At 35.7% G+C, this 26811-nt stretch overlaps 1 protein-coding gene and 1 pseudogene across 1 annotated transcript in view; one reads left to right on the top strand and one right to left on the bottom strand.

The window, feature by feature from the left end:
• Positions 1-15630, top strand: part of LOC149804846 (tubulin epsilon and delta complex protein 1-like) — a 47463-nt gene extending 31833 nt beyond the window's left edge. The window contains exons 7-8 of the mRNA XM_089945223.1: positions 7545-7739; positions 9667-15630. Coding sequence (XP_089801349.1) covers positions 7545-7739; positions 9667-10077 — 606 coding nt within the window. The 3' untranslated portion in view covers positions 10078-15630. The remainder of the gene's footprint in view (positions 1-7544; positions 7740-9666) is intronic.
• Positions 15631-20958: 5328 nt separating this feature from the next.
• On the bottom strand, positions 20959-24278 carry LOC149804845 (uncharacterized; annotated as a pseudogene).
• Positions 24279-26811: the final 2533 nt, after the last annotated feature.

Genomic DNA, 26811 nt, shown 5'->3' with positions numbered 1-26811 from the left:
TACAAGTTTTCCAACTTTAATGCCAGGTGTTGAGATTTTCTTTGAAAAGGGTCGGTGGATGGGTGGAAATTGTTACTTCGGTATATTTTATAACTTTGATGTTTGTTGTAATAAGCATATGTCAGCAATGCCATAAAAAGTGTCTCTTACTAATAATGTGTATGTGCAGACTAGAAGAGATAGATGCTCTTGGCTATATTTACAACTCTCCATGTTGGAGGTTTTTTTCTTTTGTTCATAAGAAATGCTACATGATCATAATACATTAGGAGTACATCCACTGCCTAAAAAATCCAGTCCTCCAGATCGTCTTTTTTAACAGCAAAAGTGCTAATGTCATCTGCCCACATAGGTGGAAGTCAGGTGAGTAATTTCTTCTTAGTTAACACCAGCTCTTACATGGCCTCAACCTATCCCAGAGTTTCCCAGGACTGAATATGGTGATCTGTTTGTTACTTGATATGTCCAATACTGGCTTCATGAAAATCCAGAATTGCTTGCCCAGCACCTGCTCTGACTCAGACTTCTTGTATTCCTGGCAAGGCATTAAAGAACAAATGGTCACTTACCAGAAACATCCATCCAGAAGTATTGTTGACTGACATTTGACAAATACAGTACCAGCACAGGCTCTGTCATGACCTAACACCATCAATCGTGACCCTCTAGTCAGAGATATTCAATACCATTCCTAGACCATTGATGATTCACTCAGTGAATATCTGGAGGTATCAGTGTCACATCTTGGCTGGACCATCAGTTTACTTTACATTGTATGTACCAGCTTTATCACAAGCATTGCATTAGACAGCCTTGTCACCCCATTCTTTTGTTCTTGAGGACTCACATGCACAAGTGCAATCTGCCATGCTTAATCTAGCTATGTCCAGAAGTGTCCAGATAGAATTCAGTCTTCTTTGCATTGATCAAAGAAGTTTTCTGGTGTTGACATCCTAACTTTTTGCCTTCCTCTTCCTATGCCATCACTGGGAAATTTAAGAGTTCTCACGTTCATCAAAACTTTGGCCAAGAAAGACCAGCCAACATTCAAACAGGTACCTAGGACTGGCTGAGTCAGTGATTTATTATACTGTTTAGAGAAACAGCTTCATGACACAAGTGTCATGAGCCTGTTTTTCAAACTAAGAGTCCCAGTAGTCAACAAAGACATTAAAGGCCTAGGAATGTAAACAAAAACTTCATAACTTCATAAGTTTGTATTTACTAAAGTCCTTTATCAACGCATCTGGTTTGAAATGACATTGCAATATGATCTGTGCTTGACTAGGTATCCATGGCTATATTTCAACAATTGGAACACAGCCGACCTATGTCTGTCAATAATCCTGCTGGTCACACTTGGTAGTTTGTCTTGTGAATGTTGCATGTTCTTACGCAACACTTGCCATTTTCATAGCAGTGTCAGTGACCTTGCAGCCTGCAGAAAGAGATGCCTTTCTCTCACATTGGCCTTCCTTAAGGAACACCATAAATTAACACTTCAAACATGGACACTGTCATCCAACCTGCTTTTCAGTGGTCATGTAGAGGAAGTTTGAAAATAGGTTGTCACACAGGCAAACTTTGCACAGGACAAATGTCCTAGAGCTCAATCTTTATTTCATAGTAGAGATTAGAGAAACAGGAAGCCCCCACCTCAAGAGCATACCAAACTGGGAAAGTCTTACAAACCTAGACAAGATCACAATTGCCAAGAGCCACTAATGACAAAAAGTACAGACATAAAATAGCTTCCTTCCCAATTTTTGCTCTGCCTTCTTCCATCCCAAAGAAAATGACACCAAGTAGTATATTTGAAGAAACAAATTTTTGGAATGAAATTTTTCTTTCATAATACTTACCTGATCATGCTACACCCACCTAGATTCCCCCCGTTATAATTTGGAATGCGTCCACGAGCCCTCATGGTAGATTAGTTCTGTAACTAATTGAGTTACCTTCTCTAAATAAAGTCTTTATTATTATTATTATTATTATTATTATTATTACTATTATTAAGCCCATAATCAGAGGGGAGATCACTCTTGTCTGACTTCTACCTAAGTGGGCAAACAACTTTCCAAACTTTTGTTGCTAATAATGAGCTTTGTTGATCTGGATTTGCAAAAAGATAGTGGTTGCACTATGATCAGGTAATTATTATCACAGAAAAATTTTCTACTTCAAAATTTGCTTTCTCCCAATGTGGTTGCACCCAGTAAACACATGCATGATTATTTTTTTTAGACTAAATGAATCCACATGTTGCTTGGTCCTAGAAAATTCATGATGAATTGTTGTTGTTGTTGTAGTGTTTAATGCCATTTTTCAGCACACAATAGGCTATATGTGGCGGCCAATATTAATGGTGGAGGAAGAACCCGTGAAATCCCCGGAAAGAACCACCAACCCTCGAGGAGCTACTGGCAAGCTTTCTCACATACTCACATTGGTTGAATCCATTCATGATCAAGACATATTTTAGTAGGTGTGTATCCACCATAAAACAGATCAGGATTGAGGCGTATGTGTTTATAAATGGGTATTTCTCCATTGAATATGTTACAAAATCAGTTGTCTTTCTCATCTATAAATGATATAGGCTATACAAACAGAATCTCTTAAAAAAGAAACCCTTCCAAGTTACTGTTATAAATACCTCCCCTTGTTACTGCTATATGACTACCTGAATACTAAATGCTCTTCAGGTTAAGCTTCTGCTTGATATAGTTAGCATCATATAGAAATTGACTGACTTGGAAATATCGACCGTCCATGTATAAGACAATATCATTGTATTGAATTATCTTTGCTTTGAGTGTTGGTAGCTATTTACAGAATGCTTTCTGACACCTACCATGTAGAAGTCCCGAGTTTCTTTCACAAAGATACAGTAGCAGTAACATGTCTTCCCCTCAAATGGTCCAGACAACCTTGAAATTGGTATAAAAAAAGATAGCAGAGGTCATGTCTTTGCTTAACTTGACTTCGCTTGCAATCTTAAGACATGCAGAGGGGTTAACAGAGCAGTTTATCACACTATGGCAAATGCCATGACTGCTTTACAGGTGATGAGTACAACATTGGTTTAGTGAGACAGGATGCTTTCCTTTGTCTTTGCTCAAACTACATCATTCCATGGTACTGTTATCATTACCTTTTGCTTCCATCTTGTTGTTCAGAGGCCATACTGAAGACCGTGAGGCAGCAAGCTTCACAAGAATTGCCTGTTCAGCCCACATCATCCTCTCTTTTTCACCCAAGCCTGTCTCAACCCAAGGGCAAGACATTTCCAAAAGAAGAAATGGGTAAATTTTAATCAACAAAAATTGTTTCATCCACATGACAATTTAGATGGCAGCAATTGACACTTCTAAAAATATTCTAATGTAGTCGACAGAAAGCCCATTTTTTCCTCCCTTAAGCTTCTGAGTATACAACAGTGAATGTCTGCTCCTGCAGACCATGAACAGCATCTCTATAGGAACAGTTCTTCATCATTTTCATCATGGTTGGATTGACATATTTCTGGACAATAAATTGGTGATCCAGCCAGGTTGTTTCATATGGACTAGGTATTTTGTTCATCAAGCTTCCTCCCTTTCTTGGGTTGGCATTAATTTTACAGAAGGATACCCTGATTTTGCTTAAGAAGCAAAGAATGCTGTGGTCTTTTATCACATGCCAAAGCCAAATGGAAAGCTGTTATTATTGACATGAGCTGGCCTGACAAGTTCATAGATGTTATGTGGTTCAACATGTTCTCTATTCAATCAAGCAGAGACAAGCAAAGACAATTCCTGTGTCTGTGGCAGAACTGAGAATGGCTATCAGCAGAAAGGTCTCTGAAGAACTGTTTCCCCCCACCCCCACGCGTGTAGATGTTATTTGCTCAGTATGCCACTACACATAGTTGGGATAGCAGCCTTTTGCCTTGTCTCATTACTGAGCAACAATGTATAACATCTCTTAAAACGAGTATAATGACATTCACTTCCATGCATTTGAAAGAAAACAGATTTAATTCCCACTGCAGAAGTTAGGTTGATTATGTAAGTTATTCATTGCCAACTCTTTGCATATATGTGGAGTTCTGAATAAAAGAAGTTGCCAGCATCATTTTGCAGACATGTACAAACAGACAAGCATAATTCCAGTGCCATATTTAAGAATGCAGTTATGTATTTTGTTGTTTTAAAGACTGCAATTACACGAAAAAGCTCTTACTATGATTTATTCGATAAAACAAAAACAGTAACTTTAAATAAAGCATTTTTGAAACAAAGTTTATGTCTGTTCCATATATAACTGTTCTGTCAAAATTCAGTTTCACTTCTACAACTATCACTGTCATGGACACAGTGATCAAAGATCAGGAAAGTTGAATTAAAATCTGCCTTTGTCAGCATGCCTCAATCTAAGGAGTCCTCATTTTGTTGACTGGAATGTGATATAATGTGAACTTGTGTGATTCACTGCCTCTCATGTGGTAGAGTTTTTTGATGTTTTCAAGGCCCAGTATGGCGAGAGGCTGCTGTCTCAAGTAAACTTATGTTGTACAGTAAAGTTGCAAGCCCTGAATTTATGTGACAGTCCAGGTGATTGCTACATTAAATAAACTGGATGACCCAGCTTGAAAACTGCTACTCTTGAGTCACTTTTAATGAAGTGAATATGCCTGACACTTGACAAAGCATCACTCTGAATTGATGTGATTTGAATGGGTTTTGAGAAAGTAGGACTTGTATGCTGATAATATACTTAGAAATGTATTTAGTAATAACAAAGTGCTCTTGTGTTTCATTTGCTCAGTGAAATAATGAATAGTCGTGTGAACAAACAGAAACAAGATGCACTGAAGTTGTGTTTTCATTCATAAAAGTACTAATGTTTGAATCAGACATGGTAATTGCTTTCATTTTAATATATCTATGCAGTATGGAAGTGTCCAGTAGTAAACACAGTGCTTCAGGATCCATACATTAAGTTGGATATTTTCCTGAATAAATAGTGACTTGTGTTATTCAAGGATACAAGTGCTTACAGATTCTGCAAACTGTGACTGACATGTAATATTCTTGAACTTTATTGCTTTTAATTTCTCATTGTTTCCAGATTTCATTGAACTGCATATTTGAAATGAATATTATTATAAATGAATATGATATGTGGTTTACAAAGTAAAGCAGGCTACCACCTGTAATTTTGCTTTTATTATATTAGCACAGAGTTTATCAAATTCCATGAAATGCCGCATGCATAATAAATGTAATCAGTTGATTTTAATTATTCCTTGTCTGCATAAATGTATCGTGATATATAATCCTCAACATTATAAATACCACAGTACTGTTAATTTAACAAAAGAGTGGTGCCTAGCCAATAGCATCAGGGAAGGGGGCATTTTGAACATCATTTTGTTGCATAGTTTCTTGTGACTCTGAATGTGTGATTATGCTTACCCATGGAAAACTATTTAAAAAAATTGATACCCAACAAATTACAGGTGATTCACAGCACCTCTCCAGAGTTTGGGAGACCACATCATCAGATCTATGTTCCCTGGTCTTTTATGTTGCTGATACTTTTGTTATGTATTTACATGCTGGTGCAGGGATAACATGTGGACCTTGATCCTGCAGCTGGTTAATTTCTTTCTCTGGTTCCTGGAGGAGACAAAAATAGCACCAATTATTATTAAAGGCTACCACCATAATTTCAGAGACCTTCGGACATCATTGGAGAGCATATATAGACCATAACAAGGATCTTCTGGACTTCTTGACCAACATTGATCTGAGCTTCCACCATTTAAAGTTTTAATGGGTTCTTACATGACCTGATTGTCCTAAGTTCGAGCCTTTGAACAGAACATCAATGAAGCTCTTTCCATTCATATCATTTAGTGGTTCTGTTGGCACAGCAAGGATTCAAGGAAAGAAATGGTTGTTATCCATTCTTAGTTAGAAAAATGATCAATTGCTCCCTGTCCTAGCCAGAAATTTAAAGAGAGGTGAGATTCTGAGACCCAGTTCATGCTCTCAAATGCATCCTGAAATGCACTGAAAGCGTTTGTATTGGTTGTCTAAGACTTTTTCACTTGATGAAATAGAAATAACAAGACATCACTTTCCAAACTTTGACCTCTTGGCTCTGTTGAGTGATTTGCTTGGCATTTGTTTTTGTTTTTTCATATGATCTCATGGTATCAAATGTGCCTCATAAAAAAAAAAACATTACCTCATGAGATAAGAGTCATTTCTGCTAACATTGCATCATTGCAACTGGTTGATCTGAGACATTATTGAGACTACCTGTTGGCACTCACAGTCAGTATTCTCTCGGTTTCATCTTCATGATTTTGCTCTGCAAGAAAGAGAATAAAATGTGTTGTCTGGCGGTGGTTGCCAATATGTGCACCAGATTTTTTAAGCCAGTGCAGCCTCGTTGTAGCCAGTCATTTACAACTTTTATTGGATTTGCCAGGAATATTGTTGATTGGCAAGGAAATGCCATGTGTTTCTCTGTGCTCTTTATCTAAGGCTCCTTGGTAGATACATGTAGCTAGTAAATTATTCCATACTGCCTCTCATTAGGAGAATAGTTTTATCCATCACATGTTTTTTAAAGAGTAACTTGAGTAAAAGTTGGGTGCTCATGCATAATGCTTTTACCTATAATCCTAACAATAATGTGATTTGCTAACCTATTCTAAAGAAATAGAAAATATTTATTGTAAATTATGTTTCTCAGAGAATACTTATCTGATCACATCATTGAGCCAGCTCGTACCTCTCAAAAAATTCAAGCATCTCACTTGATTCATTGCTTTAAACTGAAGAACCTGATCACTTTAGATTAAACTGAACAACATCTAGTAGGCACCTTGCAGTGACAAGGAGGGCCCCAAGTGGTCTAAAGCACTCTCCATTACGGATCACTGCCATCTCACCTCTGTCTGCGTGGGATTGAGTCTTGGATTCAGCCAATGTGGGTATGTGAGAAAACTTGCAGTAGCTTCTTGTGGGTCGTGGTTCTTTCCGGGGTTTTCCTGGGTTCTTCCTCCACCATTAATACTGGCCGCCATGTATAGCCTATCGTGTGCTGAAAAATGGCGTTAAACCCTACAACAACAACAACAAAGCAGTGACAAAGTGGAGGTAATTATAATTGTGTCTTGGATAAGTTACTTCCCATTGTTTATTATTTTAAAGTCTCTTTGGAAGAGTTACTTCCCATGGATATTGTTTTCATAGTCTGTATTGTCTACATTTGGGAAAGATGCATTTTGTCAGTTTTCCAGTAGGGCTCAGTGCTAGGGGTAGGAAATGTTAGTAGCTAAGTTAAATGAATGTGCACATTATTAAGATACATGCAGGTATGGCAGTCACTTTGGTAACTTGTATGCAAAACACCAACCCCTTAAAACCTGTAGCAACCAGGATGAAAACTGGAACTATACATCTACAGAGTGGTTGTTACTAGAATGATTTTTAAGGTTTCATCCAGATTTTTGGTCTTTGTAATGAAACTTTTATTTTAAGGAGAGTGTTTTGGACATGAGGTTGAAGAAGCTGAGCCAGTCTGAGCAGGAAGAAAGGGACACCAAGCCAATGGTTCACTACAACATTCCTCCAGACATCATTGGCCAAATGCATGCTGCCAGGAAAAATTTGGAAGCAGCCATCATGAAATATGAATCCATTATTGAACACCTGGAGGAGCTGTGGGAAACAAAGGTGAAAGAAAATGTTAATTTTATTGTTTGGTCTTATATACATCCTTCAAAACCAAAAAGAATTTACATCTTGTATTGCTTGTTTTTTATTCATCACTTCAACAACTCTATATATTTTAGAGAGAGAGAGGATGTTTGCTTGAAACAAGTGAATTACGAATATATTTTGTTGAGTGGATGAAAGACTCAATATTGTCACAAGTGGCAAAACCATGAGCTAAAATACACAAGTTTTTCACCCATGAGATGAATTATATTCATTATTCACTCATAGCAAGCAAACTTTCCTTTTATTATATGATGGAACATATTGGTTAGCAAGATGTACTGTTTAACAGATTGAAATAGCAGATTTCTTACTGGATCCCACTTGATATCAGTTGTTTACTGTTAATGTTCTGTAGTCTTTTGTGATTATTTGCACAGAAAATATAAACTTTATCATAATTCACCTAGCCAATTCTAAGTAAATTAGCACATTAAGAAGAAGAAAAATAATTTTAGCCTTGTTGGATTTGAACTAGAGTTGTATTTAATGAGAGGTGGCCATATTTACCTCTTGACTACATGGTGAGTCTAAGAATAACTCCAGATTTCACTTCATTGAAATATCAAGATTATTTCTCTCAGAAAATGCGGTAATTCATGGCCCTACATAACACTGGTTGCATTATATTTTGACCAGCGGACATCCATTAATATATTTTTCTTCCATTTCATGATGACTGCTGTTCCCATCCATAAGCTTAGGTTTATTTGCTCCTGTCTGGTGTGGGAGTGACATTGGTGCCACATTTTTTAATCCCATTAAGATAGATGATGAACCACCTGGAACAAGAAAGGGGTGACATCATGAATTATTAATTCCATTTTCATTAATTCAAGTACATCTCTAGTGGTCAGGACCTTTTACTTCAGAGTACCTGCAATACCTCTGAACCAGGTTCATTGTTCTCCCTCAACTTGAATTTTAGCCTCTTTTCATCCTAGGTTTTCCATTCAATGTCAGGAATTGTTTCTTCCTAATATCCCTAATTTTCCTGTCTGATATACCTTATCTACTCATTTATAAGTTGAGTCCAACTGCAAACTGCACATACCCAGATCTGCTGTGAAGATAATGCATTGGCAGATCTGGGTCTATGCAGTTTGTTAGGAGTACTCAGTAGAACAAACAACATTAACCTTGATCTGCGAGTGCTTTTTACAAAGGCATCTCAAGGCCTTTGTTGTTTTCAGTTGGACTCAATTGGACTCAACTTGTATGCAAGTTTATATTGAGAAAATGGCTTCATTACTCTTTTCACAACCTCCTCCACCTAATCCTTGACACCAACATTTTTGCCAGACGACTCAACCTACTCCACCTATTCCTAGACACCAGTATTGTTGTCAGATGACTCAACCTCCTCCACCTATTCCTTGACACCAGTATTATTGCCAGATGACTCCTCATCCTCCACCTATTCTTTGACACCAATAATATTGTCAGACGATTCAAGTTTGTCATAGAACGAAAATGTGTGTCTCTCACAGCACATTACTGTAATGGAATTAGCTCTACCCCACATCATTTTTTATAAAGAAACAGTTTGCATGAGAGATTGCAAAAATAGTTTGTAAAAAGCTGTTAATGCATACAGAATCATTGTGTCTAGTATGTCAATTATGAAAGAAATACCACTGTACTAAATCATTTGAACAGGAATTTATTTCCACAATTTTCAGCAGCATGGCTTTTGATAGATGTTTTTCTCTAAGGTATGACAGTTTGTGTACCCAGAAATAATTATGGATTATAAGACCTTTGTACATGATGGAAAAAGGAGATTAAACCAAAGAGGTCAAATTTGCATAGCCAGTAGACATTATGTTGGCATAAATTGACATTCCCGATATTCTCCATATCATATTTTTATTATTTGCAGAGGCGTGCCATCACTGAACCAGAACTGAACAACCTATTAGCAGCCATTAATGAAGAGATAGCCTATCAAAGAGCTGCCCTTGGCATTGACCATGAAGATGGATTCAGATCTGAAGACAGATATCAAGAGCCTCGTCTTGTGCTGTTAAAAAACGACCCATCCAAGAAATCCACAAATCTCCGACAGCAAGGGGCAGGGACCGGCACTCTGCAGGCACATGGGGTGCTGGGTTCAGTGGAGGGACTGGACATGCCTACAGACATACAGACAGAGATTGCTGCTCTTGAGAAATATCTTCAAAGAATGGAGACTGAAGCCAGTGGAAAGCAGAGGGGCTACCTTGCAGAGCTGGACAAGTTAGCAGAGAGAATTCCAGATGCTATTTGTATACAACCAAAGACAGTTCGATGAATCAAATGAATGTTGATTTTGTATTGTATATGGTTGGGAAAATACACTTCCTTAGTAATGATATTTATATAAAAATTATAACATACAATTTTGGGGGGAGGACCTGTATTTCTTGGTTCATTGTTGCTACAACCCACAGTTTCATTGTTGCTACAGTGCACAAACTTAGAGACTAACCAAGCAGTGAACCTTTTTGTGCAAGCAACAGAATCCTTTCCTCATTTTACAAATTTAAGTAGCAACATAACAAATGTCATTTTTCAGACAGCCAAGAAAACTGACATCCATGAAAATAAATGAATCCACAGTACATCTTCTCATAATGCATACAGATGGAATTTTAATTATTAAGGTCTTTCATTCAACCAGTCCCCAAGAATTCTAACTGAAGATTTGGATTGGAGGGTGTTTGATGTTAGTCATTGAAATGTCAGAATTTTGGTTTTAGTTGGAGCAAAAAAGTTGTACATTATCTTTTGGGCCATCAAGACTGGTGGGAAAACTTGTCATATTTAATCTTAAATCTCGATATAACAATGATCCCTGACATTTATCCTGCCCGAAATCTCATTCAGTTATTGTTGTTTTGCCCAGCTTAATTTAAAAGTTTGCATGTTTCATTATTCCTTATCCATGAAACAAATTCTGGAAGAAAAGTTTATTTTAAAAAATACATTGTATCTCAGTATTTTAGAATATTGTTAGTGTACACTTCACTGATTAAGGATTGTTTTCAAAAGAGCCATCAACATATCTTACGTCCGTTATTTCCATTCTGACACATTTTTAGAAATTACTGTATTTTTTCAATTTATTAGTCAATATTTTTCTTCTTCTGAGATATGACCCAGAACGTATTCTCCACTTTTACTTAATCATCATAACTTGGAAGATCCCACCATAGCATTTATTGCTGCAAAGAAAATTGCTAACAGTATAGTACTTGTAAACCATACGATGAAATTCCATCATATATTGCCACTTGGTATGTTTGTGTTTGAAAATAGCAATGATTTAGACTGCTCTTCAAATCTCAGAAGATCCTGTCACAATTAATGAGAAAGTTGATTCTTTATTCATGTACCACCATTTTCAAAATTCCCAATTACTGAATCAACAGTCTTAAGTAAAGTATATAGAATTGTTGTCTCTGTGCAAAATTACAGAGTACATATATTTTAAGTAATAGTAATGTTAATAATAAATGATATTTATGATAAGTATAGTAGTTTATTTCCAAAATCAGAATCATGGATGAAAATTAAGTGTTAATATAATTGGAGAATAGATGCTACTGACCTTGTACACACTTCAGGGATACGGCTGTGCATTGAGTTCAGTAACCCTCAATTAACTGCAGTTCTTGTCATGTCCCAAAAGCATTATTTTCCATTTTTTATCTGAATATTGGTCATAGACATTGGTTTGTTAGACCAGGTCTCTGATGTAGGCATTTATTTCAGTAATTAATTTAAAATCTAACCCACAGATAATAGAAGTCCTTATCCTATTACTACTTATAATCTGAGCTTGGTCTGTTAATGCCTCAGGCAACCAGAGCATGTGCTTTAAATATCTCTTACATAGCTTGCTTGTAAGTAAGTCCTGCTGTTTCACTTAAGATCAAAAGGTCAAACCTTTGGAGTAAAGTGCCTTGCCCAAGGACACATCACGGTGGCTGCCCCAGGCTGGTCTGGTGGTAGGATTTGAACCTGCACCCTTTTGGTAGTGAGTCCAGCATGCTAACCACTGAGTAACAGCTGCTCCTGTTTTGCATTATAAGAGAGGGTTAAAATAACATTGGTACCTGTAAATATTTTGAGATTTGGTTAGAGGGTTTTTTGTTTGTTTTGGAGGGGGGTAACACCAATTTATACACATTATTGGCTATATCATGCAGAGGAAATAGGACCTAAGTGCCTTTCCCAAGAACACACCAAGGCAGCTGACCTGGGTTGCCCTGGGTGGGTATCAACCCTGAAACCACTTGGGGACTTTAGCAACACTATATACACATTATTGGCTATATCATGCAGAAGAAATGGGATCTAAGTGCCTCTCATAAGATCGAACCTGCAACCCATGGATTACATGTCTGATACTTTACTGACTGAGCAGTTCCTTAGTTATAGGGATCTAAAAGAGGTGATGAATACAGTGATAATTTATTTATGATGTCTCTGCTAAATTTGATGGATGTAATGCTGAGAATTATGATATTACTGCATTATATTCACATATAACAAAACCAGAAACCACAATCAGATAAAGTCTTTGTTCAACTGAGTACTCCTAGCAAAATGCATACATCCAGATCTGCAGGATTCCTTCCTTTAAGAAATTAAATTTTCAGAGTTTTATAACATAAGCTGGGAATCTTTGAGACAAAAAACTATCACATTGAATTTATCTTTAAGGTAGACCACTGTACTGTTATATTTTAAACTGTTTATGTGTGTGATCATGTTGATGATACAATGCATAAATTAAACAAGTTTACCATCCATAGAAAGTGTCTGACAGCATACATGTGCATTTACCAGCCAGAATAATATTGTCAGTAGTCGGCTGTTTTTTCTTGATATGTTTTTCATTGACTTGTAAATGCTTATATACTTGTAGGTACAGTCTAATGTCCACTATGATATCTAGAATCTCGCTGGCTGTCAATACAATGGCTGGTACCAAATTAACTTTGTCTTTGTCATTTCCAGTAGCAGAAAAATTGTTTGCTTCATCATGACCACAAATTTCACAAACAGTATCTTAAATTGTTCACATCACAGATGTGACCATGGCTCTATCAGAATTAACATAATCCAGAAAATTTATATCTTCTTTACTAGACCCAAGTAGGCATAATGCATCATGCACTGATCCAGGGAGAACATCACACTATCCTCTTCACTTGTGTTGACATCAGTTTGCTCACTAAACTCTGCCTTAACAAAACTTTGTATTCAATATTTTGTCAAGACCTGTGATTAGAGCATGTCAGTACTTGGACTTCATATTGAAGGCGAGTCATTGGAACATGAGAGAGATGTACTTAAAGCATTGTTGCAGAGGAGCATTATAACAAAGCCTTTGAAGTATGTAATATCAGGAATTTGGCCAGAAAAGTTAAATTTGCATATTCTCGAAGGCTAGTTATAGGAACATGAGAGAGATGTACTTAAAGCATTGTTGCAAAGGAGCATTATAACAAAGCCTTTGAAGTATGTAAGATCAGTAATTTGGCCAGAAAAGTTAAATTTGCATATTCTAACAGAGAAAATATTTTATCCAAGAACTTAATAAACATCTTAACTGTAACCCTTTCATAACAAACAACATTTTGCCAACTGTCAGATATAACAAAGTACTAAGTTAAGTCCAAATCATTGTGCTATAAATACAAAACTCTTTTCCACTTTTTTTTAAAGCAAATATTTGTTTTTGATTTAGAAATTTTACTGGTCGTCTGAATTCATTATAAAGGTTTTAGTGTATTTCATTGTATAGGATTTATATCATTTTTGTACATTCCACTTTTTCTGCTTTTCATTTCCCCGTCTGTAGCGTATGCAAGACATTGGTGTTTAATCTTTCAAAGGTTCTGAAAACAGTTATTACCGCATGGGTGTCAGCAATGGGTGAGCCTTTGGTTATGTTTTTCTACAAAGTCATGAGCCCCTAACCCTAGTAACTATTATATTTGGTCTATAACAAGCATGGGAAACTTGCTACTGGGAACGGGCTGAATAAGTTATTTTTAAAGCCACACCCCTAATGCATAAAACCAGATCACTGGCCAGATCTGGCACAAATGGCTGTCTGTTTTCACCATCCTTAGTCTATAAAAACAGGAAGAAACTGCCCATTCAGTTACTTGCACCCCTGCCTTCAGTCTGACCTTTAGTCAAGGTTAAACTGTATAAGTTTGGGTGATAATAACTCCTAAACACTGCAAGGTGTGGCTATTGTGCTTGCAGTGCAGAACTAGGAAGCTCTGCTTTACATGCAATAGATCTCAAGTCAATTTGGAATAGCCATCAGATTGTAGAGTAATATGCCCTGAATTCTTGTCCACACACCCATATATTTTCTGTGATCATCAGACAAGATAAAAGTTCTTTAAAAAATGATGGTTAAGTGTCCAGTTAAAGTATTTTTGAATGGTTCCATTCCCATACTATGGAGTTATAGGTATCATACTTGGACTGTTGATTTAGTACACACTGTCCATTTATAACAAGTCTTGGGCATCTTCAAGACCATTTATTGGGAAACATGTATTACAGGGCAGCAGGCAAGACACAAGTTCTTGGCATTTTTTGTTTTGCATCGTGTATTGTGGTACTTAATTCAGAATCTTCAAAGAGTAGTGATTGATTTTCTTTGTTTCTTTTTGTGATAGATCTGCAACTTTTGCACTTGTGTTTTTTAATGGTTTTTTCTTTCTTTCAATATGCTTGAAAATGGCACAATCTTGCTTATGGTTTAATTATAGTGCTCATTAGTTAAAAACTTGAATATGAACATGCTTTTTTTGGATATTTCGAATTTTTTATTTGAATTTCACAATGATATATGATCAAATAAGCAATAATGGTCAAATTGTAGACCTTTATCTTATAGCCATTTCACATTATTTGCAATTTACCTTTTACAGTTCATATGCAGTAAAATCTGTCTTGAAAAACCACTGCTACTGGAGACCACCAGTCCTGAGAGACTAGATTCTCAGTGAACAGATTTATTGATTGTATAGTGTTACGATCTGTCATGAGAGATCACCTGTCATGAAAGAATAAACCTTTTTTTGGCAGAAGAGGTGGTCTCTCAGGACAGGTTTTACAATATATGAACATAAGGCTAAAGCAGATAAACCATTTCCGTACAGTTCTGTCATGTGTTTGTAACGTTATTCAGTTTCCCCTTAATTTTATCTCATTTTGATGCTATTTTCTTTTGCTGAAGAAAATAATAGTGAAGACGTTTTATGTTATGCACAAGTTTGATTTTAGTATAAAGTATACATGTATTCATTTGTATTTAACAAAACAGTTTCACCATGCTTCATTACCTAATATTGGTACAGCATATGTGAAAGTGATAAGTTGGTATTTTGTTTATTTTATGTTTTAATGGAAAATTACAATGAAAAACAAAAACAATTTCATACAGTGCAGTAGAGGACATCTTGTTTAATATAAAAATAGTGAGATAAAGATGTTTCACAAGAAACAAATGCATTTTTGATAATAGATTGGTTGACTTTATTCACCAGGATCTTCAGATACTTTCCGTCGTCAAATATTTTGACACAGCAGTATGACTAGACCCATATCTAGACCCATATACAACCATAATTGGATTTCAGATTTGTTTCTCTACACCTTTTTAAAAATTGGAAAAGTCATTCAAAAATCATTTTGTGTTCAGACTGTGATGTAAGAAGTATGATTGCTGGTTTGTATGTTGTTGTTACATTTAAGCATTGTTCTTTGTTTTAAACTTTTAAAACACTTTTGTATGAAGTATCTTTCAAGTAAAAAGTGCATAAATTTATTTTGTGTAATGTCATATTTTTCCTAATGTATTTTATATCTTGTCTTAACCCATTTTATCCTGAATACGACTGCGGTCGTAATACCTCATTCTATCCTGAATACGCCTGGAGTCGTAGTATCCCATTTTATCCTGAATATAACTACGGTCGTACTCTACTATGTATGTGTGTAGCGTCTCTAGAAACACGTGTTATACATCACATATATATGTGTACCTCTTCACCTACACAGGAAATGATTAAAGCACGTATGCGCAGTGAATTTTTTTTTAAAAACGCGGTTGGAAAAGAAATTGTTGACTTGAAAGTCGATTGATAAAATGATGGACGACAACTCTGATGTAATCATGGATGTTGATAGCGAGGGTAGCGACATTGAAGTTGACGATTTGGATGATTCTGATGATAATATTGACTTAAATGATTGGTTAGAATTTAATAAAGTTGATGAAAGAGATGATGCATGGCTTCATGCACTTTTCGACATCGATTCGGAGAATGAAGCTGACTTTGAAGGCTTTCAAGAAAAATGGGTCCAGGATGATTTTTCAATTCGGTTGCAGCCAAGATTTAAATTGATAGAAGGAACAACACCCAAGAGAAGCCGATGCAAAACATTATTTTGAGTTATTTTGGGATGATTTAATCTGGAAAAACTTTATGAAACAAATCGTTACGTTGAAAGATTTCTAGGATTAATTTGTGACAAGTTTTCATGAGAAACTGCACGCTGAAGTACATTTTCCAGAATGTGAAGTAAACAAATTGTTCCTTGTGTCATGTTGTCCAATTTTAGTAAAATTTTTATAACTTTTGAACTAACAGTGCTAGAAACTTCAAATTTGGACCAAAATACTAGAAATTGAATTATCTTTATTTGCATACTATTAGGAGCATTTCATTCATTTTCATGGACAAAAGATTCACTGAACATCTTGGTAAGTTATTTAATTTGCTTTTTTTTCTTTCAAGTCATATTTCAAAATACAGTTGTGAGCATGTACATTGGTAAATGATAACAAAACATATATCACTGTGTTGCAAATTTTATTACCTTTTCAGAGATATGTAGTTTTATATACTTTATAAAAGAAATAACATTGTTACATTTTTAGTAAACATGGTGAAGGTAGTCACAATTTCAGCAGCTGCTGCTGTATGATGCTCCATTTTACCACAATGTATTTAGAATTGCTTCTCAGGAATCAGGCACTGCAGTTGAAATTGGTAAACAGGATAAAATGGGTTAATATGCTTTCCCTTGAAAAATATTCTTCCATTGATAGTTTTGAATGAAACAATTCTATTGAAATGATCCTTATATATAGTCTTTTAGCATATGGTACATGGTTCTGATAAAACGTCTACATGTATTTCCACAATTTCTGGGTGGAAAGAACATACGGGCAAAACAAAAGATATAAAATAGGGAATGTATTGCCATTCATGTGAAGAAAGAGTATTTTTATGCCCATCACATGTAGTGGAAGGAGGCATGGATTTTTAACCATGTCCATGTGTCGGACTTTATTAATTTACCTATATCCTGTTTTTCATTTCCACTTCTAAACTAAAAGATACTAGATGGATTAATGTAAGGTTTAGCACAAAGGCTATTATCCGTTAGATGGTCTAACCTTTGTGCAATGGTCACTTTGGAACTTCAGTTTCCCAGACACTTTGAAATGGCCAGGTTGGAAACACTTGCAAAAATCACCTAACAGTTTTGTACACAAAGCTAAATAAAAAATTGATGGGTACTTGAATTAGCCCTGCCCACAAAGACAGTTGGCACTAGTTCACTTAATTGTGTGCATAACAGCAGCACAGATCTTGTTTAGACACATAGTTAGACTTTCATACATGTGAACCTCCTAGCCATGAGGGTTTTTCTTCCAAGATTAGGGGTGTCTCTCATCACTCGAACTACTCATTGATATATCCTGCTTATGCAAAATCATTAAAAAAACATTTCCATTTTCACACCCTGTTTCCAGTGTGGTACATTTGCTGTAATACTGATAATATGGCTGTGAACTGGCATAAGCAGGGCAATACAGGTTTAGTTGCTAATTTCCAGTAGTACAAAACAATTAACATTCCTTTGATTATTGCAGCAGGGTAAGTTGGCTTCAGTGTTTGAACTTTGTTGACAAGGATTATACTATGTGTGATCATAAAGAGTAATTCTGAAAGGATTAAAGACAATTGTTTATGGTTGGATAACTGAAGAGCTCAATCAGCATAAACCAGTTGACATTACGCTGATTTTCTGTTGGGTAGGTTTTTCTTTCATGCTTAGAGTTGCCGAGATGGATTAAAGCCTATGATATGTGTGATCAAAAGTAATTTGGACAGGATTAAAGATATTAAATGACCATGGCTGGATTACTCAAGAGCTCAAATGGCATAAAACTGGGTCAGTTTAGTTTTGGTCAAGATGTCCACGTGTGTGTCTTCTCACAGTGCTAAAATACCAGAATCTAAGGAACCTAAATATCACACAAAATTCAGTGATGGATGGAAATGGGAATTTCAGTGCATGGAATCAAGTTCAAAAGGACAAGAATAGGCATTCTGCTCTTCCCAAGAAATTGGTTTTAAAATCTGCTATGGTGGAAAGAATAACATCATGTGTCAAGCATAAACTCCAGTTCATCAAAGCACATTAAATGTGACCAAAACATATGCCATCACTGAGTCTGCATAAAATGTGGATAAAGTTACACATGCCAAGACACTGTGTGCCAGCTTTATAGCCAAACATAATCTTTATGGTAGCAGATCTTTTTTCAGTTCTAGTTAAAATAACGTTCCCTGACTCGGAAATCACACAAAACTTCCCATGCAAGTGAAAAGTTTTAAACTACTCGCAAAATGACCAAGGTTTGGATCTTCAGTGAGATAAGAAAATTGAATCACAAAGAAAAAATTCACCATTCTTATTGAAAATCCTCCTTCTTTTGAAAACAAAACTCTCAATCAAATTTTGCAAATCTCCCAATTTGTCCTAAGCTGACTTATCTGTTCTGTCACATGTATGCACTTCTAAATATTGTCGACATCATCTTTAGCCCAAAATTATTGCACTGCGATTCATTTATTGCTTTGTATCAATTCATGGTAAATTGGTTTCCCAATACATTCCTTTCTACATGTGTTCACAAAGTCTGTGTTGGAAGTTCCAACATTTACTAATCGTATCATTTAGTTTTTGTGATTGCATTAGATAATGTTAACAATATTTTAATTCCATTGACAGATATATGATAATCTGTTTGAAGTAGATTTAACCATCAACCTAAGGTTATAATTTCTGCAAACATCAAACTTGTGAAATAAATGTGATGTTATAGTTATGCTCTTAATATCAGTGCATGTTTGAAAAAAAGTGCGGTTATGTTGATTGAAGATGAGATATGGACTTGTGCATAGGAGTAAATTGAATACTAAATAAGTTGATGAGAAAACGTGCCTTGTAACAGATCACCATGACAGTGGCTGCATATACTGTTAAACTCTGTGTTCTTTGGTTTGACATTTATATATATATATATGATTTATGGGTCAAGTTGTGTTTCAGCAGCTATGATGATGTCATTGAAACAGGACTTTTTGTGGACAGGACAAAGACCTGATGCAGGGTTGGCACAGCTTGTTATGACAGGACCAAGACTTGATGCAGGGGTGGAATAAATTGTGTGGACAGGAGCAAGGCTTGATGCAGGGGTGGCATAAATTGTGTGGACAGGACCAAGGCTTGATACAGGGTGGCTACTATGTTGATTCTTGTTTTGCTTGTAAATAATTATGTCCCTAAATTGAAATTAACTTGCTGTATTTCACGGAGTGGGGGGGATTATTTTCTTAGAACAAAAACAAGCATGTTATGGAAAGAAGAAATATGAAGAAAATATGGCCAAAATTCATTTTCCTTTGCTCCCTGTCATGACACTGGACTTAACACTAATATCCAGGTTTTCGCTAGTCAGATTTACATGCAGGGTATTCACCATATGACTCAAAATATCCATAAAAAGTTTGTTTATTGATATTCTTGTTATTTATTTTCATCACCCTCTTCACCTTCATGAATTATTCATTCTTCAAAAACACAAATACTGATAGTTGTATTATCTGGCCACAGTTAAAGGAAACCCATTGGTTTATCCCAAAGATTTTGGAAGATAAACTGACAGGCCAAACAAAAGTAACAAGGCATGCCAGCATCTCTTTTTGGTACCAAAGGTAGCTGGTTCACCTAGGCCTTATTGGTCAGAGAGGAAGATATGGTGGGTTCTACAGGTGGTGGCCAATGTCCATTTAGCCACCTGAATCCTTGGTTATCTTTGTAGGTAGGCAAACTCTCCTTCTGTATGAAAGATAAAGTGTGTCCCACTGGTAACAAGAGTACACCCATTTATCCAGATAACTTGTTCAGTCCTAATGTACACTAAGTAGTAGTTGTTGTTGTTGTTGTTGTAGGGTTTAACGCCATTTTTCAGCATACGATAAGCTATACATGGCGGCCAGTATTAATGGTGGAGGAAGAACCGGGGAAAACCCCGGAAAGAACCACCGACCCACGAGAAGCTACTGGCAAGCTTTCTCACATACCCACATTGGCCGAATCCTAGACTCGAACCCACGCAGACAGAGGTGAGATGGCAGTGATCCGTAACGGAGAGTGCTTTAGACCACTCGGCCACTCAGGGCTCTTGTACACGAAGTAGAGTTGTATGCAAGCATGAGTCAAGTTCCAAAGTCATCATAGTCATCTCCTGGGGTTGCACCAAGCCGGTGGGGTTTACACCCTCCACTAGCTGCCACATTAGGACCCATTTGTCCCCCCGAAATTATGTGTTTATAAATTCCTATCATATGCTTTTCATTCCCTGGAAATTGGGTCTGAATCAACCTAAGTTTAGATATAACCGGACGTTTTCTAGATATGGTCCTCAGGGTTATCTGCCTTGTGCCATTTTTTCAACAATGCGAAGCATTTTACATTTAACATTCAAAGTCAGTTAAAGTGCGCCATTTGCACACGAAAAACGGCTGAAGATTTTCGGCTTTGAAAACAAGACAAATGTATTTATTTTGAAAGAACTATATTTGAACAATTAGAAAACACAAAAGGTAGCTCTTGAATAACAAATTCACACCAAGAAAAACATGAATATACATGTGGGGGTATTTTGGATGGTGAATTACGTTACTTCTTACTACTGTAATCATATCAAATCTATTTTATCGTAAAAAGAACCACAATTGCCTATAAAACACATTTATATGATAGATATATGATTGTTTTACCAAATAAAACATTTAAGAAACAATACACTAACCAACTCTAAAACATATCGGTCAACTCATTTATACTTAAACAATAAAAAGGAAAATAGACGCTTTTAAGAAAAAGTGGCTATTTTTCAATGTTGATACCCTTTTATTTTAAAGTCTAAAGACCATTTAATTAAATCTGTGCATTTGTTAACCATTTAAGATAATACTTAACAATTAATATGACTTGAAACTTTACCAAACAGATATTTATTAGACTTTACAGAAGTAGTACTATTTGTAACGTAGTTCACAAAAGTCCATAAAATATATATCCTTGTTATTTATGTTTAAACTGGAACCATTGTAGAAAAAAAGAACTTTTGGGTTATGATTATTTTTTGTTACAATGATTTGCAATATCTTTGCAACTATATTAACACATAAAACATAAAATCTTTTAAAATGTTACATTAAATTCCCAACGCGAAGAAATATTCAAAAATCCCAAGTTTCACAAATGAAATTGTGCTGTTCACAACGGTTTGAACAAAGATAAACAATGGGCTATGATCATTTTACACCATTAAATGTTTTGGAACAAATGATTGTGTACTCAATACTGTTATATTGCTTGTATAAAACACAAATGATGCTGTAACGTAATTCACTAACGTTTTACTGCACATGGTCGCTTCAGTATATATCCTGTTGCATGTTCATGATGTACAGTCAAAGTCTGTCAAATAGATTTCTGACCTTCTCAAGGTCTCGTCCTGAGAATTTAAACATATTGCGGGTCTTTCCTTGCTTTATCGGCTCATCCAATGAGCACAATACGTCGGAACTTGGTATCCAAATCTGATCTGGTTTCGCAGGCCATTTGAAAGAGTTTTTTCCAGCCACCATGAAATTAATATTATATTCCTGGTCGTCTTCGTCGTATTCTAAAACTTGTCCAACGTACCACCTGCTTTCATAAATCGCTGCTACGTATGTGTTGACTTGATAAAGTTCATCTGTGTTTATTTTATTGCATTCCATTAGTTCTGTAGCCTGCTGTTCACTTTCATCATGTCCTGTTGTTTGTTCAGCTTCTGAATTTTGGACTATGTTGGTTTCGCTCATCTGATGTACTGTCCATCCATCACATGCTGGTACTGGTTGACCGTCGACGAAACACTTATCACAAAAGCATGACGTATTCCTCACGGCAATGCTGCCTTCTCCAAGTGGAATAACTGCATGTACCTGTATAGTACCCTTCACTTGCTTTCCGACAAGATTCGAGAGTTCTTCATGGGCTTCTGTACATTGAGACTTTGGGACAAATATGTACTTAAGTGCGCTATTTTCCTGTGTTTTCCCCCATTGGAAAAAATCATCTGCTGACTGAATTATTGCCGAGTGTCTTTTGAAGGCCATATCAGCTAGTCGTTTGGCAGTACCCCCGACCCCGTCACAGGGGCCTTTCCCGTGTCCAGCTTCAAAGTATAACCAGGAAGCTTTAATACCGGGAAAGATCGTATCATGATGTGCTACTATAGAAAAAATCTGCTTGTTTCTATACTGTGACGTAGGCGAGTCCGTCATATAGTGAACCATTTCAACATTCTGTAATACAGCTTTCACTTCTTTTACAACATGCTTCATGATTGCAAAGACTGTCGATGAAGTGTGAGACAACTCATCAGATACTACTACTAGTGATTTATGCTTTACCTTTACCTCATCTTCTTTATCCTTGGTATAAATTACAAATGGATGCAACGTGACAGCATTCTTATCAAAATATGCTGACTGGATTTCTTCCGCAAACCCGCAAGTATAATTTTCTGCGAAATCCATGTGACATGTGTTGTCGGCAATATGTCTTTCAAACGTCTTGACTGACCGTATTGTTCTTTGACTCTGTGAATATGTTTCCTAAATTCTGTCAGTTCTGATCTCAAAAGTGCAACAAAGTCTGTCTTACTTTTCTCCACTGATACTATTTGCATTCTTTTAAAGAACTTTCCGTTTTTCTCAATGTCTACCCTCTTCCATTCTGAAAACTTGATCTTTTCTTCGCTGATACTTTCTATTCCTTCGACGATTTCTTCGTCTGACCTTTGCTCGACGTAAACATCTGGATTTTCGGAGGTCGGAATGCCCAAACTTTTAAGTGCCTTTAACTTTAAAACCATGTTTTGGTGTCGTTGACATAAACATGTCTTTCTGTTGCTAAATTTGACAACGCTAATATGTTTAGGTCTCATTCTTCTAAATGTTGTCAAGCTTATCTTTGTGTCGCTGTTTTCCGCTAAAAACTTTCTGTGCAAGTTATAAATATAATCATTCAATGTTCTTTTCTGTTGGTGTTCGTCTCCTCTATTGGCATCTTTCTTCCCTGGCAGACATGTGCTGTTATCATCCCTCTCCATAAACAGCCTAACTCTTGTCCTCATTGATTGTCGTTCAGCATTAAGTCGCTGTTTTTTAATGCTCTTTCCTACCCTTGCTTTAAGCAACTGTTTTCTATGTACTCCAAGACTTCGGCTAATCTGCCTGCCCATTCTGTATCGGTGAATAAGTTTACCACATATAACTCCCAATGTTGTTCTTATTTTAGCTTTTCCTTTCAATCTCTGTGCTGCCTCTTCAGTGTCTCCAACTAAACAATTTTGAAAAAGGAGTTTTTGTCGTACTTTCTTTCTTGATCTTGGAGTCATATTGAGTTGATTTACTTCCGTAATAGCTCGACTTTTCGGTGTGGTAGTACTAGGAACACCTGTTTCAGTGTCAGTACTTGGTTGTGGAGTTCTAATTGTATCTACACGTGATGAAGATTTATTGAGTTTTCTATTCAATCGTTGTACTTTCTTTCTAAGTGTAGCATTTCTTGTGTTTAGTGTCTTAACTTTCATGTCTAAAGTCTTTATCTTCTTGTTTGTTCTTGATAGAGATTTATTTGTTCTCCTTTTACGCTTCTTTTCGTTGAAATTCATTTTGACAAAAAAAGGCTGTCCAGGGGTTGATGTGCTTGGTACTTCCCTATCTGTTGTTGAGTCACATGGTCCAGGTTCTTCGTTAGATCTCATTTCTGTTTCGTTCTGATCTTGCTGGCGGTGCTGTGTGCTTTTTTTCCCTTGACGATGTTTTCGCATGCATTGTCGTATCTTCTTCCGTCTTTTAGACAATGATCGATCAGAAAGTTCTGTTGTTGGTACATAATATCGTTTCACTCTTTGTACCTCCCTTTTTAGGTATTCTTCGCCTTCTTTTTCCTTTTTCCTCTCTCTGTATCTTTTTTGCCGTTCAGCATTGCTCATTCTAGTCATCTCCTGAAAGCAGTTAACGAAATATGCAAATCATTAGATGTTGGTGAATTACGTTACACAGTAGTGAATTACGTTACACTAAACTGTGTGCCTTCACGTGACGTAAATACAAATGGAATCAATATTCCATGTTCACAGTTCTTCGGTATATTATATATTTTGTCGTTTTATAATGATTTTCGCTGACAATTGATGTTATATACTAAGTGTTCTTCTTGTTAAATAAATGTGTACTTACGAGTGATGGTAATGTTTACACCAGAAAATGTTTTAAATGTCTCCCGCTTGGCAACTTCCGTTTTTCAATAAACGCCCGTATGTTAGGCGGTGTCAGAAAATAATGTTTCCAGGTAATTTGTTCCTAGGAAATAGTTTTAAACCATGTTTACTGAATATACCGTAACGTAATTCACCGCAACGTAATTCACGGACATAAGCATTTTCAAATATATGAGAAATGTTACAACAGCTAAAAGCAATGTTTATATGGCAATTATGGTTAACATAAGTGTGTTTATAACTCACAGTGTTTGACGCATATACCATATACTTATTATGAGGTAGGTACCGTAACGTAATTCACAATTAAATGCAAAAAATTAAAAATTGAAATCAAAGACTGGTTTTTAGGACAAAATTATTCCTACACCTTTAAATCATGATTTATAAATATTTCGAAGCATTAATGTACATATTTGTTCTGGTACCATTACTGTATTAATCAAATATGTTTGCAATACGGCTATCATAAAATTGTAACGTAATTCACAGCATTTTATGGGACACAAATAATTTGTTGTTTTTTTTAAATTCCAAATATACTGACATAAAAACAGAGTGTTTTTATCAAAATTCAGACAATTCTCTATCATAGAAGACTTATTTCACTTATTTATTTCGCTACAAATTTTCTTGCCATGTAAATAAATTTAGTACCCCAAATTTGTGACACAATGGTTTTTACTGTGTAGGCTTCAAAATGAGTCCGTGTTGACCAATAAATGAGTCAAACAGAATGTTATTGTTATTTTTTCAACTCGTTATTGCCTAGGGGTTAACTTAAAAGTCAAATTCCCATCAAAAATATACTATTGGTCATCAAAAAAACGTCTGTGACCCCGATATTTGTAATTGGCGCACTTTAACTGACTTTGAATGTTAAGCTAATGAATGTTCTCCAGAATATACAATATATATCTTTATACTGCCTTAAATCCAGATATTATTAATCAGATTATTGGGTTTAATAAGAAGGCAACAATGTTGATGTCAAAAACTGATGTTCAGTTGTTCGTAAGTTTATATGGTTTAAATGTTTGGGCTAAATTGTTTGTCTCCATGGACGGCATCTGGAACCTTTAATCTCTTAGATTCTACTATAAAAATGTCTTGTAATTTTTTCAAATTTAAAAACATTGCAATATCCAGTATAGATTTTCTTCCTACAAGCCAAAGGAAAGTTACAAAAATTATACTTTTTGAAAAAAGGGATTAACTATGTCTTAAGCATCGGCAATTAACAAGGTCTCCGCCATTTTTTCAGTGGTTGTCATTGACCTGGTCTAAATCAGTTTCTAAAGTTCAAGTATTGCTTTTAACAGACTAGAGTTTAACACAGAAAGATTCAGATTAAACAGTTCTGTGAATAACCTCCCCTTTAGAAAATGCTAGATGTATCTTAGGATTAAATAATTTATCAGTTAGAAAGCATTAAAATATAAATAATAAGTTGCAACATGCCATTTTCTTTACTTAGCATGACAATTTATCAGTGAAAGAGATTTGCTATACATATTTGTCCTATTTCTTCATAAAAAAAACTGGACAGATCAACATACTTTATTTATTACACACAAACTAGGGTATATTACGTTATAGATGAGACAGCTTGTGGCAATCCAAACAGACTATTTACACACACGAAAAAAAAATATTTTTGCAACGGAAAATATATTCAGGTAAACAGTTCATGACATAAATGTAAGATGAACATATATTGTACACCTTTCCACTGTTTTAAGCTCTGCTTTTAGTGAATAACCTTTTATAAGACTCGATTAAATGCCCATGTGTTGCAGCATAATGAGTGGCAAATCTCAAGGCATTGTTAATGTTAAACTACATTCCATCTGGCTAGTGGTGTGCTTCATGCTGATTGGTGACTCGTTTTGTCTACAGCTAGCTTTTTCTTACATTAAAATATGATTAAATTCTAAACTTATGTTTTGCACAAACATAAAGATATTGCTTACCACTTGGTATGGTCTTTCAGACTTATACAGATCTCTATGTTACAAAACTATGCCAACGGAAATGCAGCCTTCAGAAAACTGAAAGTGAATCAAATCATTCGGGACATTTTGACGCTCTTTAGTCATACTTCCCAGTCTTGAAGATGAGAAAATAATGATAATAATAATAATGAGAATTTTGTATAGCGCCTCATCTTTAGAAGCTCTAAGCACTTTTCAACATTAGACAACACATATAACACAAAAGACTATATAATGATATGATTACAAAAAAACAAACACCATGAAATTAGAAAACATTAAAAAATATGCTAAAAATATTTAA

This window comes from Sinohyriopsis cumingii, chromosome 2 (assembly GCF_028554795.1).
Source record: "Sinohyriopsis cumingii isolate HCF-2022 chromosome 2, ASM2855479v2, whole genome shotgun sequence".
Taxonomy (NCBI): domain Eukaryota; kingdom Metazoa; phylum Mollusca; class Bivalvia; order Unionida; family Unionidae; genus Sinohyriopsis; species Sinohyriopsis cumingii.
Note: the sequence above shows the minus strand (reverse complement) of the source record. Positions and strands in the feature narration are given on the sequence as shown.